Genomic DNA, 15,494 nt, shown 5'->3' on the forward strand with positions numbered 1-15,494 from the left:
CTCGCGGCCTACCACGGCCCCTGAAGCCGCGGAGGACCGTGCCCGGCCTCGCTACACCCCAACGCCTGATCCAGGACGCCGCCGTCCGCACCAGCAAGAGGGGAGCTACCACCACCACCTCCCCTACCTACAGCTGCTGCAGAGAGAAGGGAAGCAGCAACCACCCTCACCAGCGCTGAGCGGGTAAGGCGCCACCGGCACCGAGAGGGTAAGCCACCACTACCACATCTGCTTCCCTGCTCCCCACCGTGTACCACATAGCCGTGCCCCTGCCACCGCACAGCCTGAGCCCCGTCCAATCCGGTGGAGGCGAGCCTGCCACGCGGCCTCGAGCACCCCCTGACGCCGGGCCATACAACACCCACGATCGCCGGACCCTACCGCTCCCACGGACGCTGGGCCCCTGAGCACCCTCATTCGCAGGCCCACAGCATCCACTAGCACTGGTCCACAACACCCACTGACGCCAGGCCCTACCGCGCCTACCAACGCCTAGCCCACTCCACCTACAGACATCGGCCTACACCACCTCCTGATGCCAGGCTTCATCACCCCCTGATGCTGGGTCCTCAATACCCCCTGATGCCGGGTCCTCCGCGCCTCCTGAGGCCGGGCCCTCAGCGCCTCCCGACGCCGGGCCCTCAGCGCCTCCCCGATGCCGGGCCCTCAGCGCCTCCCGACACCGGGCCCCACAGCTCGTCTAGTCGCCGAGCCACTGTACCCACCGATGCCGTGCCACAGCACCCATGGACGCCGGCCTACAGCAACCACAGACTGCAACTTGCCAGCTGCTGACCCAGCCGCCCACCACTCTCACTCTCCTACAGATGGACACAGATGAACTTGCCATGACATGACAGACTCTCCGCATCATCATGCCCTGATATGAAACCTCTCACCTCCCCGATCTGACCAGCACTCCGCCCACTCTAACATGCCTCCTGCACTCCTCCTCCTCGTATTCCTCTCCTCCATTCCCAAAATTGCCTCCCCCTACCCCCCTACTCCCCCAAAACAGCTCTACATTGCTCCTTCACTTCTTCCTTCTCCCCACTACGGCTCTCACCACCTCCTCCTTATACTCCACTCTCCCGCCGACCCACACGCCACCACTAACAGATCCACACGCTCCTGCACATCCCGTTCCCATGCCACCTTCCTCACCCTTCTCCTAACCACCGGTGACATCTCCCTGAACTCTGGCCCCCCACCTCCCCACCCTTCTAGGCACCCTCCTGCTCCCACCAGCCGCCGCAACCCCCTCAACCTCATACCTGTCCCCCTCCTCCCCGCATCCACCCCTCCTCTCTCGGTTGCACTCCTGAACGCCCACTCAGCTTGCAACAAGCTCACCGCCATCCATGACCTTTTTGTCTCCCACTCCCTCAACCTCCTAGTGGTCACCGAAACCTGCAGCACTCACCTATGGAGGCCTTGTCTGGACCCACTCACCCAGACCGAGTGGTCGCAGAGGCAGTGGGGTCGGCATGCTCCTGTCACTGCTGAGCACCTTTCAGGTCCTCCCTAACCCCCTCCCTATCCTTCTCCTCCTTCGAGGAACACTGCATCCGGCTCTTCTCTCTCACCCCCCTGAGGATTGCAGTAATCTATCGGCCTCCTGGATCCCTATCCCTCTTCCTGGACAACTTTGCCGCCTGGATTCCCTTCTTCCTCTCCTCTGAGCTACCGACCATCATCCTCAAGGACTTCAACATCCCCATCAACAACCCGGCTACTTCCCAACTCCTCCTCCTAACCTCCTCTTTTGCGCTCACACAGTGCACACAGTCCTCTACCCACACCGATGGGAACACCCTGGACCTCGTTTTCTCCCACCTCTGCACCCTCCACAACTTCACTAACACCCCCTTCCCCCTCTCCGACCACCACCTCCTCATGTTTTCCATCTCCTCTAACCCCTCCCCCCCCCCAAAGCGTCAAACCATCACCAGCCGTAACCTCCGCAACCTGAACCCAGCCCATCTTCACTCGGCAGCTGACCGTCTGTACGACAGTATCCTTCCACTGTCATGCCCTGACCTGGCCACTACTGCGTACAACGACTCACTGTCAGCTACTCTAGACTCCCTGACACCCCTAACCATGCGTAAGATCAGATCCTGACCGCTTCAACCCTGGCAGAACGACCATACAAAATGTCTCAAAGGACGCAGTCGCGCGCTGGAGCGATCATGGCGCAAAACCAGATCCCCTCGAGCGTTCTTCCTCTACAAATCCGCCTTCCTCACCTACACCTCCTCCCTCCACGCCACCAAACAAGCCTATTTCGTAACCCTCATCAACACCCTCTCCACCTGTCCTCGCCGGCTCTTCACCACTTTCAAATCCCTGCTCTCTCCCTCCCCCACCTCCACTCAGCACCTCACTCACCGCCCACGAGATTGCCAATCATTTCCAAAACAAGATTGACGCAATCCGTAAGGACATTGTCAATTCACAATCTACCTCTCCACCTAGCCTCCCTCCCTCCATCACCCCCTCTACTCTCCCCTCCTCTGACCTCGCAGCCGCACTGGCCCGCACACTACCACCTTCCCAACGCTCTGCTCCTTCAACCCTGCTACCACTGAGGAGGTCACTAAGGTCTTCACTGAAGCCCGCCTCACCACCTTCCCCTGGACCCTATCCCCTCACAGCTCCTCCAGTCACCCCCCCTCCTCTATCATTCGCTCCCTCACCCACATCTTCAATCTCTCCCTCTCCACTGGCGCATTCCCCTCCCCCCTAAAGCACGCACACATCACCCCCATACTCAAAAAACCCTCCCTTGACCCCACTGACCTAAACAACCTTAGACCCATCTCCCTGCTGCCATTCACTTCCAAGCTCCTTGAGCGCTTAGCTACAATCACCTAAGCGCCCACCTCCCTGACAACAACCTCCTTGATCCACTGCAGTCTGGCTTCCGTCCCCTACACTCCACCGAAACCGCCCTACATAAAATCACTAACGACCTGCTAACCAGCAAAGCTAATGGCCACTACTCAGTCCTCCTGCTCCTCGACCTCTCCGCGGCCTTCGACACCGTCGACCACCACCTCCTCCTTACTAAACTGCATTCCTTTGGCATCAGGGACGCCGCTCTCTCCTGGTTCTCCTCCTACCTATCCCAACACTCCATCAGTGTCACCTATAACGCTGCCACCTCCCCCTCTCTCCCCCTCTCTGTTGGAGTCCCCCAAGGCTCTGTCCTCGGACCCTTCCTTTTCTCCATCTACACCTCCTCCCTTGGCAAACTGATACACTCCCACGGCTTCAACTACCACCTCTATGCCGACAACGCACAAATTTACCTCTCTACCCCTCACCCCGTCACTCTCTGCCCGCATCGCCCACCTCCTGAACGACATATCAGACTGGATGTCGCTCCATTTCCTCAAGTAAAACCTGTCCAAAACCGAACTCCTAGTTTTCCCCCCAGCCCGCGCCCCCCCCCATCCTCTCCATCATGACTAGCAACACCACCATCAATCCCACCTCACACGCCAAAGTCCTGGGTGTCACCATGGACTCAAACCTTTCCTTCCAACCTCATGTCCAATCACTATCAAAGTCATACAGGCTCCACCTCCGCAACATCTCCAAGATACGCACGTTCCTCACCCCAGACATTACTAAACAACTCGTACACTCCCTCATTATCTCACACCTGGACTACTGCAACTCCCTTCTCACTGGCCTACCCAAACAAATGCTATCCCCACTCCAGTCTATCCTGAACTCAGCGGCTAGACTCATCCACTTCACCAACCGCTCCACATCTGCCACCCCCCTCTGCCAATCCCTTCACTGGCTCCCGATTGCCCAACGCATTAAATTCAAATTACTAACTCTGACATATAAAGCCATTCACAATGCTGCCCCAAACTACCTAACTAACCGGATACCCAAATACCACGCTACCCGTAATCTTCGCTCCTCACAGGACCTCCTACTCTCCATCTCCCTGGTCTCCTCCTCCCACGCCCGACTGCAGGACTTCCCCCATCCTCTGGAACTCCCTACCCCAATCCAGCAGACTGTCACCTACCCTCTTCACCTTCAGGCGCACCCTGAAAACTCATCTCTTCAGGGAAGCCTACCCCACTCTCACCTAACAACCGATCTCCTCCACTCCTCCTACCACTCCATCCCCCACAGCCACTTCCTCCTGTACCACTATCCCCTCCCTCCTAGATTGTAAGCTCGAAAGAGCAGGGCCCTCGAACCCCTCGTGTATTGTACTGTATTGTCTCATGTTCTATCCCCCTTGCTAATGTACAGCGCTGAGCAAACCCTTTGGCACTATATAAATACTGTATAATAATAATGAAAAAGGTTTTTCTTCGCCTGTGGCCGATTGTTTTGGATGTAAAAACACCAGACTACCAAGAAGGAGAAATGCATTTACATCACATTCCACAGGCATACAATACAAGATAAAGACTGCATCACATGTAGAATGGAAAGAGTGGTTCATTGCATCCAGTGTCAATGTGGATTACAATATGTAGGTCGCACAAAACGCATGCTGGCCTAGAAAATACACGTCAGCAATATTAAATAAAGGATGTAGCAAACCTAACCTGTTGGAACATTTTGCAGTACACCATAACAAGAGCCCTGTTGGATTACCATTCTGAGGGATCAAAAGATATAAACCCCACTGGAGAGGCAGCAATACAATCAGAACTTTAAGCCAAAAGGAATATAAATGGATCTTCCAATTACAAATGATGGTACCACAAGGGTTAAACGTGGACTTCAATCTTAATTGCTTCAAATTCCCGCAGATAATAGGTATATATAATTTTATAGTGTGTGGATATAGGGAGTCCTTTGGTATTCCTACACACAATACCTCTTCAGCATATACATTTGATGGTATACGATATGCATACATACACACTAGCGTATGGTTTCATGTATTTCACCGGCATTGTCATCAGATACACCAGATTTATTCAGCACATGATAGCAACGTATACTTCACTTATTACATACCTAGTACCTGGTTAGTAGTGAGTTGGTATCTGTACCCTGGGCAGACAGTACACCTATAGTAGATAGAGTTCCTGGAGAACATTTGTAGTATTTATTCTATTATATTTATTAACATTTACATGTATGGATATGTTTGTGATGTATACACATATCCTCCTTTTATTCAAGTTTCTTCTATTTTACTCATTTGTTCATTGTTTCTGTCTTTGTATTTCATATGCCACAAGGATTAGTTTATGATAATAGCACTGTTCATATTGGGTAGACGGCTATAGTAATATGCATACACCCCTATTAAGAGAAATCCTGTATGCACACATTATGTACACATCCTGCAGAGTACATTTGGCATTCTGACATTTACAATTCATCCCCTCTTCTTATTTACAGTATGTACATACCCCTTCTCTTATGTCTAGTATATACAGATATCTTGTATTGATCTATCACATATTTATTATATCACATATTAATCTATGTCATTATTGTTTACATTTACACCTGTTAGACGACTATACAGGTGAAACTCAAAAAATTAGAATATCGTGCAAAAGTTCATTTATTTCAGTAATGCAACTTAAAAGGTGAAACTGATATATGAGATAGACTCATTGCATGCAAAGCAAGATAGTTCAAGCCGTGATTTGTCATAGTTGTGATGATTATGGCTTACAGCTTATGAAAACTCCAAATCCACAATCTCAGAAAATTAGAATATTACATGCAATCAATAAAACAAGGATTGTATATAGAACAATATCCGATCTCTGAAAAGTATCAGCATGCATATGTACTTGGTTTGGGCCCCTTTTGCAATTACTGGCTCAATGCGGCGTGGCATGGAAGCGATCAGCCTGTGGCACTGCTGAGGTGTTATGGAAGACCAGGATGCTTCAATAGCAGCCTTCAGCTCTTCTGCATTGTTCGGTTACATGTCTCTCGTCTTTCTCTTGGCAATGCCACATAGATTTTCTATGGGGTTCAGGTCAGGCGAGTTTGCTGGCCAATCAAGCACAGTAATCCCACGGTCATTGAACCAGGTTTTGGTGCTTTTGGTAGTGTGGTGAGGTGGCAAGTCCTGCTGGAAAATGAAGTCAGCATCCCCATAAAGCTCGTCTGTGGAAGGAAGCATGAAGTGCTCCAAAATCTCCTGGTAGACGGCTGCGTTGACCCTGGACTTAATGAAGCACAGTGGACCAACACCAGCAGATGACATGGCTCCCCAAATCAACACAGACTGTTGAAACTTCACAATGGACTTCAAGCATCTTGCAGTGTGTGCTTCTCCATTCTTCCTCCATACTCTGGATCCTTGGTTTCCAAATGAGATGCAAAAGTTGCTCTCATCAGAAACAAGGACTTTGGACCACTGAGCAACAGACCAGGTCTGTTTTTCTTTAGCCCAGGTAAGACGCTTCTGATGTTGTTTGTTGTTCAGGAGCGGCTTGACAAGAGGAATACGACATTTGAAGCCCATGTCCAGGATCCGTCTGTGTGTGGTGGCTCTTGATGCGCTGACTCCAGCCTCAGTCCACTCCTTGTGAAAGTCCCCAACACTTTTGAATGGCCTTTTCCTGACAATCCTCTCCAGGCTACGGTCATCCCTGCTGCTTGTGCACCTTTTTCTTGGACACTTTTCCCTTCCACATAACTTTCTATTAATGTGCTTTGATACAGCACTTTGGGAACATCCAACTTCTTTTGAAATTACCTTTTGAGGCTTTCCCTCCTTATGGAGGGTGTCAATGATGGTTTTCTGCACAACTGTCAGGTCAGCAGTCTTTCCCATGATTGTGATTCCTAATGAACTAGACTGAGAGACCATTTAAAGGCTCAGGAACCCTTTGCAGGTGTTATGGCTTAATTAGCTGATTAGAGTGGGACACTTTGAGCCTAGAATATTGCACCTTTTCACAATATTCTAATTTTCTGAGATTGTGGATTTGGGGTTTTCATGAGCTGTAAGCCATAATCATCACAATTATGGCAAATCACGGCTTGAACTATCTTGCTTTGCATGTAATGAGTCTATCTCATATATTAGTTTCACCTTTTTAAGTTGCATTACTGAAATAAATGAATTTTTGCACGATATTCTAATTTTTTGAGTTTCACCTGTATGTATTACCCTGTTTTAACCACTTGCCCTCCAGAGGATTTACCCCCATTAATGACCAGGCCTCTTTTTGCTACTCGGCGCTGCACTAATTCAACTGATAACTGCACGGTCATGCAATGCTGTACCCAAATGACATTTATGTCCTTTTTTCACAGAAATAGAGCTTTCTTTCGGTGGTATTTGACCACCTGTGCGCTTTTTATTTTTCGCACTATAAATGAAAAAAGACCGAAAATTTTGAAGAAAAATTATATTTTTTACTTTCAGCTATAAAAAAAAATATATAGCAAACTCAAAGATAGTTAAAAATTTAGGCCAAAATGTATTCTGCTACATGCTTTTGGTAAAAAAAAATCAAAATAAGTGTATATTGATTGCTTTGTGTGAAAGTTATAGCATCTACAAACTATGGTATAGATACTGCAATTTCCGCCATTTTTTTACTATACAGCGCTGCACTAGTTTAACTGACAATTGCGCGGTCATATAATACAGTACATAAATAAAATGTATGTCCTTTTTTCACACAAATAGAGCTTTCTTTCGGTGGTATTTGATCACCTGTGCACTTTTTATTTTTGGCGCTATAAACAAAAAAAAAAAGTTTTGAGAAACTATATTTTCTCATTTCTGTCATAAAAAATATATAAAAAAACTAAAAATGCATTATACATTTAGTCCAAAATGTATTCTGCTACATGTTTCTGGTTAAAAAAATCCCAAAAAGTGTATATTGATTGCTTTGTGTAAAAGTTATAGCATCTACAAACTATGGTATAGATAACTGAATTTACACAGCTTTTACTTTCTGACTGCCCATCACATTTCTTGAGGTGCTAAAATACCAGAATAGTACAAACACCCCCAAATGACCCCTTTTCGGAAAGTAGACACCCTAAGCTATCTGCTGAGATGCATATTGAGTCCATGGAAGATTTATTTTTTTCCACAAGTTTCTGGAAAATGACAAAAACTTCTTTTGTGTAAAAATAAATAAATAGTCATTTAAATAATATGTTTCTCGCACAAGCCATGGGTATATGTGGAATTACACCCCAAAATACATTCTGCTACTTCTACCGAGTATGGAGATGCCACATGTGTGAGACTTTTTGGGAGCCTAGCCACATACTGGAGCCTGAAATCCAATGACCACTTTGAAAGCCTGAAGGTGCGTAACTTCCTCATTTCACTTCCTCACTATATATCACAGTTTTGAAGGCCCTGAAATGCCAGGATAGCACCAAATCCCCCCTAATGACCCCTTTTTGGAAAGTAGATACCCCAAGGAATTTAAAAAGTGGCATGGTGAGTATTTTACAGATCTCATTTTTTTACCAGAAGGTTTTGAAATATAAAAAAAGAGAAAAAATGTTTTTGGTTTTTTTCTTCATTTTCCAAGAACTTGTGGCAACAAACGAGATCTGCAAAATACTCACCATGCTTCTTATCAAATTCCTAGGGGTGTCTACTTTCTAAAAAGGGGTCATTTGGGGGGGTTTGGTGCTATTCTGGCATTTCAGGGCCTCCGAAACTGTGATAGCTAGTCAGGAAGTGTAATGAGGAAATAAAGCCCTTTAAAAGCCTGAAGGTGCTTATTGGATTTGGGTTCCTGTACTTGGCTAGACTACCAAAATGTCTCTCACATGTGGTACCCCCATACTCGGGAGAAGTAGCAGAATGTATTTTGGGGAGTAATTATACATGGTATGTGCGAGCAATAAATAATTTAAGTGACAATTTTGTGTAAAAAAAAAAATATATATATATAAATATATTTTTGTGTCATTTTTCCAAAAACGTGTGATAAAAAAATAAATTCTATTGATTTAACATGCCTCTCAGCAAATAGTTTGGGGTGTCTACTTTCCAAAAAGAGGTCGTTTTGGGGGGTGGGGGCATTTTATGCCCAGCATTAGAAGTTTATGCCACACATCACTCACTCTTCTAACCACCTGAAGATCAAGCCTTTTCTGACACTTTTTGTTCACATGAAAAAAATCTGTATTTTTTGTTAGGAAATTAATTTAAACCCCCAAACATTATATATTTTTTTTAAAGCAAACACCTTAGTGAATAAAATGGTGGGTACTGCAGTTTTTTATGTCACATAGTACTCGCACAGTATTTGTTTTACTTTTAATGCACAAAAACACAATATATTGGCCAATTATTTGGTAAAATATAAAAGATGATGGTATGCTGAGTAAATAGAGACCAAATATGACATGCTTTAAAACTGTGAATGGCCCGTGCAATGGCTACAAACTGCATACGTTTTTAATATCCATAGGCAACATTTTAAAAGCCTTTCAAGCTACCATTTTAGATTTACAGAGGAGGTCTAGTGTTAGAATTACTGCCCTTGATCTGACGTTCACGGCGATACCTCACATGCATGGTGCAACCGCTGTTTACATACCAGCACAGGGTCAACGCTCGGGCACACAAGTGATCACTTTTAATGCTATCACAGGGAATGCAAATATCCCCTATAACTTCAATGGGCATTGTCACATATTCTTTTTTGAGAAATCTGGGGTCTATCAGACTCTAGATATCTCCTCTGCCGTTACATTATCTAATCAAACCAAGATCGGTGTGATCAGATGCTTTCCCAATTTACAAATGGCGCTGTTTATATGCTGCGAAACTGAAGTGATGAAATGCTTTTTGCTTCCGATTTCTTCGATTATAGAGATGATTGGCACCATTCTGGTCTCCAATCAGCTCTATGGTCAGCTGGCAGAAACACCGGCTGCATTATCAGGTTCCCCCGATGGCACAGGACTGCCCGAGAAGGCCATGGAAGGGAGCAGGGGAGGGGGGGGGGCATCATCTCCCGCTGCTTATAAAAGCAATCCAGCAGATAATTAGCCACTAGGATTGCTTTTAAAAGGATCACTGGCTGAAAAAAATGATACCAGGATGATGCCTGCAGCTGTAGGTATCATCCTGGTATAACCCTTCAAAGTCCAGTGATGTACCAGTACGTTGCTGGTCCTTGTTGGGTATATATGCTATGTTCATTTTTTTTTTGTATGCAGCCTGTGGACTGAATGAAAAAATTAGAAGAAATCTCTGCCAGAAAAAGTGTGTGGTATGCCCACCATTAGAATATACCGCCCTGCATCCACTCACTTCTAATGGTGGGCACACATTAGGTCACACTTTGCCACAAGCGCCAGTTCCAAGATTGAACAAATGTCTAAATAGTGGCACGCTTGAATAAAAATTGTCTAAGTATAAGTGGTACCCCATATAGAAAAAGGATAACACCAAGTCCCAAACTATCTTGCCACTGCTCCCCATGTAGTCTGGGCATCCAGGGGGCTCCATGTGACTATCTTTTCCCTCGTAAATCCGAAACTTATAAGTATAGCCTTTTGCCCTCTCACAGGTCTTCTACATCTTGACCCCATATCTGGCACGCTTGCAAGGGAGAAATTGTTTGAATGCAAGGCAGCCAGATAAATTAATGAGGGACTCATCAAAGCAGATGTTTTGCTGGGGAGTATAGACATCTGCAAATTTTTGGTTAAGGTGATTTGCGAGGGGCTGAATTTTGTGGAGCTGGTCAAATTCAGGGTTACCCCGAGGATGACAGAGTGCATTGCCGTTGAAATGCATCAAACACATTATACTCTCATATCTATGCCTGGCCATGGCAGCAGAGAACACGGGCATATGATGAATCAGGTTTGCGGGCCAATACAACCGCAATTAATTTCCCATGTTGAGGGTTAGGCCCAAGAAAAATGTTAAAATCGAAAACCGCAATGAGTTTCCATGCGAATGGTCTGGCAAGGTTTGAATTTGGGTTGGTGGCGATAAATTGTTGTGCATATAAATTGCTTTGATCCACAATCAACACATACAGATATTCCGTGAAAAACAGCTCCAAAAATCAAGGAGGTATGTGAAAGACCATGATGTACTAGACCGCTGGTACTCGCCAGTTCACCAAAAGGTAGAGCGGCACTAGTACTGGCACTCTGCTGCATATAAGAGTCATCAAAATTTACCGGCAAGTGCTAACAGAGATCAGGCCTGATTCTGTGAACACTGCGGTTTTGTGTGCAATGTATCAAGTGACAGTGACCTACTGACACTGCACTTGCTGGGGGAGAAGGGGGGGGTAAGCGTAGGGGCTAAATGCAGGTGCTGGCAGGTGCCGGGGCTGATCCCACTAACGCTGCGTTTTTGGGGACCCTTTACTAATGTGAACACTGGTATAGTGGTATAGTGCTGATCTGATCAAAGATATTGATCCGTTCAGACACTATACTAGCAATGGAGGTTTATCATGTATGAGCGTGCTCCTGGCAATCAAGGGGATAAATGTGATGACTGGTGTACTGACGGGCAATCTGACGATATCTGGGAGGGGCGTAAAAACCACGGGAGCGCGAATCATTTATATATATGTGTGAGTTTGCGCACCCATGCTGCCCTGTAGCAGTATTTCTGCTATAGGGCAGTCAGGAAGTGGTTACAGAAGCGGTTTGTGTTACGTCGCTGTGTTACTTTAACTGACAATTGCCCGGTCATGCAATACTGCACCCAAATTAAATTTACATCCTTTTTTTCCCATAAATTGAGCTTTCTTTCGGTGGTATTTGATCCCCTGTGTGTTTTTTTTTTTTTTTTTTTTTTTTTTTTTTTGCGCTATAAAAAAAAAAGGCTGACAATTTTGAGAAAAAAACATTTTGGACTTTTTGCTATAAAACATGTCCAGTAAAAAAATGTAAAAATCAAATTTAGTCATAAATTTCTGCCAAAATGTATTCTGCGACATGTCTTTGCTATAAAAAATCCCAATACGTGTAAATTAATTGGTTTACCTGAAAGTTATAGCATCTACAAATGGCAGGAAAGATACTGGGTTTTTTTTTTTTATTATACTAATAATGGCGGCGATCAGCAACTTATCGCGGTGATCAGCGATTTATGACAGTGATCAGCGACTTATGGCCAGACTGCGGCGTACTAATGGCACTGGGGAGGAAAGGGTTAACATTTTTAGGTAATGAAAGGGGGAAGAGGTATGTGCTTCACAGGAACACGCTGATCCCGAGAGATAAACTCTTCTCTCAGGTTCAGCGTGCTCTGAACTGACAGAGAGCAGACTTGCAGTGTAAATACTTCAGCCGTGCTCTCTGTCAGTGATTGCCGGTAATCGCCGTGACCCGGCGGGTAATGACCGGCCAGGACCCGGTGATGGACACCCGCTGCCGCGATAGGTGTCGCACGCCCCCTACCTGTTTTGCAGAGCGACGTTTAAAAACGGCGTTCTGTGCAGAGGTGCCGCCCTGCCGCAGTAAAAACACTGTGGCTGGTTGGCAACCAGTTAAACAGTAACCAGTCCTGTAATCAGTTCTTTGGTGTTTGTTTTACCATGAGCCTTTGCTGTCCTGAATCTGTATCCTGTCATCTACCTGCTTGATTCTGACTACGATTGAACTCTGCCTGCACTGACCCAGCTCTCCTTTCGACTATCTGTTTGCCTTCTCCTCTATACCTGATCCGCCGGATTGATCTGTGACTGTGCGTCTTGTATACTGGTGTAGCTGGCAAATTATATTATTACATCACAACCTGAAGCCTGAACTGTGTCAGTCCACACATCTCTGTTCATATCCGGATTACTGACACCATGTGGATCGGATCCCCCTGTTCTCGTTCTGGGTGTTATAGTAATCCCCTATGGCAGAGTGAGATTGTTGTATACACTAGTATAAGTCCACAAGAAAATGGCGCCTGAGACCACGTGACGGCCTCCAACAAAATGGCACCGACACAGTTGTTTTACATTACAATCAATGAATGGGTATATATGGAAGGCTTGACATCCAATCGGCTACTCCTGATGAAGTCATGTGATGTAACGCGTAGGGTACGCCGATGATGTCAAATTGGCAGTGCACGTGCCACCATTTTGGATAAGGGATTCCTGCACTTTATTCAACAGTTACACAGTATAGAGAGTTTTACCATGCAGTGTTCCAGGTGGACACTTTTAAATGTGAGTATATTGGATTATTATTTTAAGAAAGTTGGTTTTATTTGGCAATACTTCATTATATGGAGCATTTATTTCATGTTTGTGGAGCGTTCTGGAGATTTTAAGTGCTGACGGTGGTGAAGATCTTGGTACCAATATACCCTCCTGGGTTAAAGGGAAAAGCGTAGTTTGACCTGGTATTACGGTGAAACTTGAAGGTGAGCGCAATAGTGTGTCAGGTGGATGGGCACTAAGGTGTGACACAGGGGCACCGTATGTACATGTGTATACAGGGACGGTTCACCATTATTTTGAGACTATAATTTTGGGACACTTGTTGATGGTATATTTGGTATACGATGCACAGGAGATATACTGCACAAGCACATGTGAAGATATTGTTAAAGGGACAGTTCACTATTTAGAAAGGTTCATTTGGTATTTGTGCACACTATTCATTTAGCACTGGTATATGCAGTTGTATGGGTATTTATATGTATGTGTTGATATTTGATGTAGCACATATTATTTTCACTAAGCACAATTTTTTCGTTTTCACTATTCGTTTATGCACATTAGATAATATTAACACCGTATTTGAGTTTATATTACTGTGCTGCATTTTTTTAATTTAAGCGCTGTGAATACTTTCTGGATGCACTGTAAATGGGCACACTATTTATGGTGACCTGAGGGGTCCCCAGGCATTCCCTTAATTTGCAGTGATTTTCTCTCACTTCCTGGTTTGGCTATGGGACAGGAAGTGAAGGTGAATCTCTCCAATGGAAAAACAAATGGCAAAAACTTACAGGGGTTATAATCCTGTCTTCACCCAAAATTAAAAAACGTTTTGCCTATAATTCTACTTTAACACCCCAAATGAGAAGAAACGACCTGCAGTACTGCTGTAATTTGCATAAATAATTATATACACATGCTGCTTATTTACAGGAGAGAAGATTATAGTAAAGGTTTGTCCATCAGAGGAAGAAACTGCCAGACTATTGCAGAAAGTGCTGGACAACAATGAGTCTGCAGCAAAGAAATTGGCCCAGGCTGTTCATCAGGATCTTGTCGTAAATGATAAGACTTTAGATGCTATTAGTGTGAACATTCCACAGACAGATCTTGCTGTGTGGGTGGATCCCATTGGTGAGTAATCAATATAGAGTTTAATACCATTATTTTGGTGTTGTCCTGTTTATAAAGGATTTGATTTACTAACATAGAAAATAATGTTATGCAGCAAATTAAATGTTTAGAAAGCTTTGTAAACAGAATGAAGATATTTTCATTATCAATTATTAATCATGAACAGGGAAAACTAAAATAAAAAATGTCTTGCACATTGTTCCTGTTTTGTTTAGGACCAGATTTTAGTTATTTGCTACCCAAGGCTAAATCCCATATGTGTTTCCTGTAATCATACATATTTCAAACTGTACAGTTTCCAGTACCTTGAATAGGGTATATAAGTCATATGGGGGAGATTAAGTAAAACTGTCACACACAGAATATGGTGTAGCTGTGCGCAGTAACCAATTTCAGCTTGTTCAGTTAAAACGATTGTAAGCCCTCACCTTGTAAAACAGCCTATTCAGTTTAAAATAGAAATGAAGGGCAAAACAATTGTGTAAAGATATAAAAAAACATAAATACCTTTTTATCTCTTGCGTTCAATTATGGATACAGTCTTTCTTCCTAATTTTGACCAAACAAGGTTTTATAACGCCACAAAACTCTGCTTTCTAGGGCAGTCCTTTCTAGGTATAAAACCCCCTCTCTGCTATAGGCAGTCCAGTCTTTCTGCCTAGTGTTCAGCAGTAGTGACCTAGTTCTCTGGTTCCATAGCTTTTTTCTCTTTTTTCCTGGGATTTCTTCCTACAGAGATCTTCAATCAACAGCCGGACTGGGAGATAGGATGGATAATATAGATTCAGTGGTCACCCCAGTCTGGCCAGCAAGCATGAGCAGACCTTTAGCTAAGCGCTGGGTCGGCCAAGACAAAGCCCTATCCTAGACCAGGGTGGACAGTGAGATAAATGTCTCATGGGGACACATATGACCGGCATGTTTAGTCCATGTCACAGTGTTACCCAGGTCAACAGCCCCTCTCCCAGTTTGGTGGAGAGGAGGATAGGTCATGGGAGCCTTACCCGCATGCTTTGCTGGATTGGTAAGTACATGGCCCCCTTTCCCTCCCCAGAATTGGTGTGGGGCACGGTTGCTCCCTGGGGTGGTCTGCCCTGCAGGGTTTTCTCTACTCCACTTCGGGCTTGGGTGGTTCCTCCCCTTCCCCCCCTCACCTGAGAGCAGGTAATTTGGCCTCTCAAGCGTCTGCTGATGGCTGGGCGAGCAGCCCCTGGG

The 15,494-nt window shown here is 45.2% G+C and overlaps 1 protein-coding gene across 3 annotated transcripts in view; it reads left to right on the forward strand.

Moving 5' to 3' along the window:
* INPP1 (inositol polyphosphate-1-phosphatase) overlaps positions 1 to 14,302 on the forward strand; it is a 166,029-nt gene extending 151,727 nt beyond the window's left edge. For all 3 annotated transcript variants that reach the window (XM_089690220.1, XM_089690221.1, XM_089690219.1), the window contains one exon: positions 14,079 to 14,302. In XM_089690220.1, the coding sequence (XP_089546346.1) occupies positions 14,079 to 14,287 (209 nt within the window). In that variant the 3' untranslated portion in view covers positions 14,288 to 14,302. The remainder of the gene's footprint in view (positions 1 to 14,078) is intronic.
* The last annotated feature ends 1,192 nt before the right edge of the window (positions 14,303 to 15,494 follow it).

This window comes from Staurois parvus, unplaced genomic scaffold (assembly GCF_062004578.1).
Source record: "Staurois parvus isolate SC_StPar_1 unplaced genomic scaffold, SC_StPar_1.0 ptg000522l, whole genome shotgun sequence".
NCBI lineage: Eukaryota > Metazoa > Chordata > Amphibia > Anura > Ranidae > Staurois > Staurois parvus.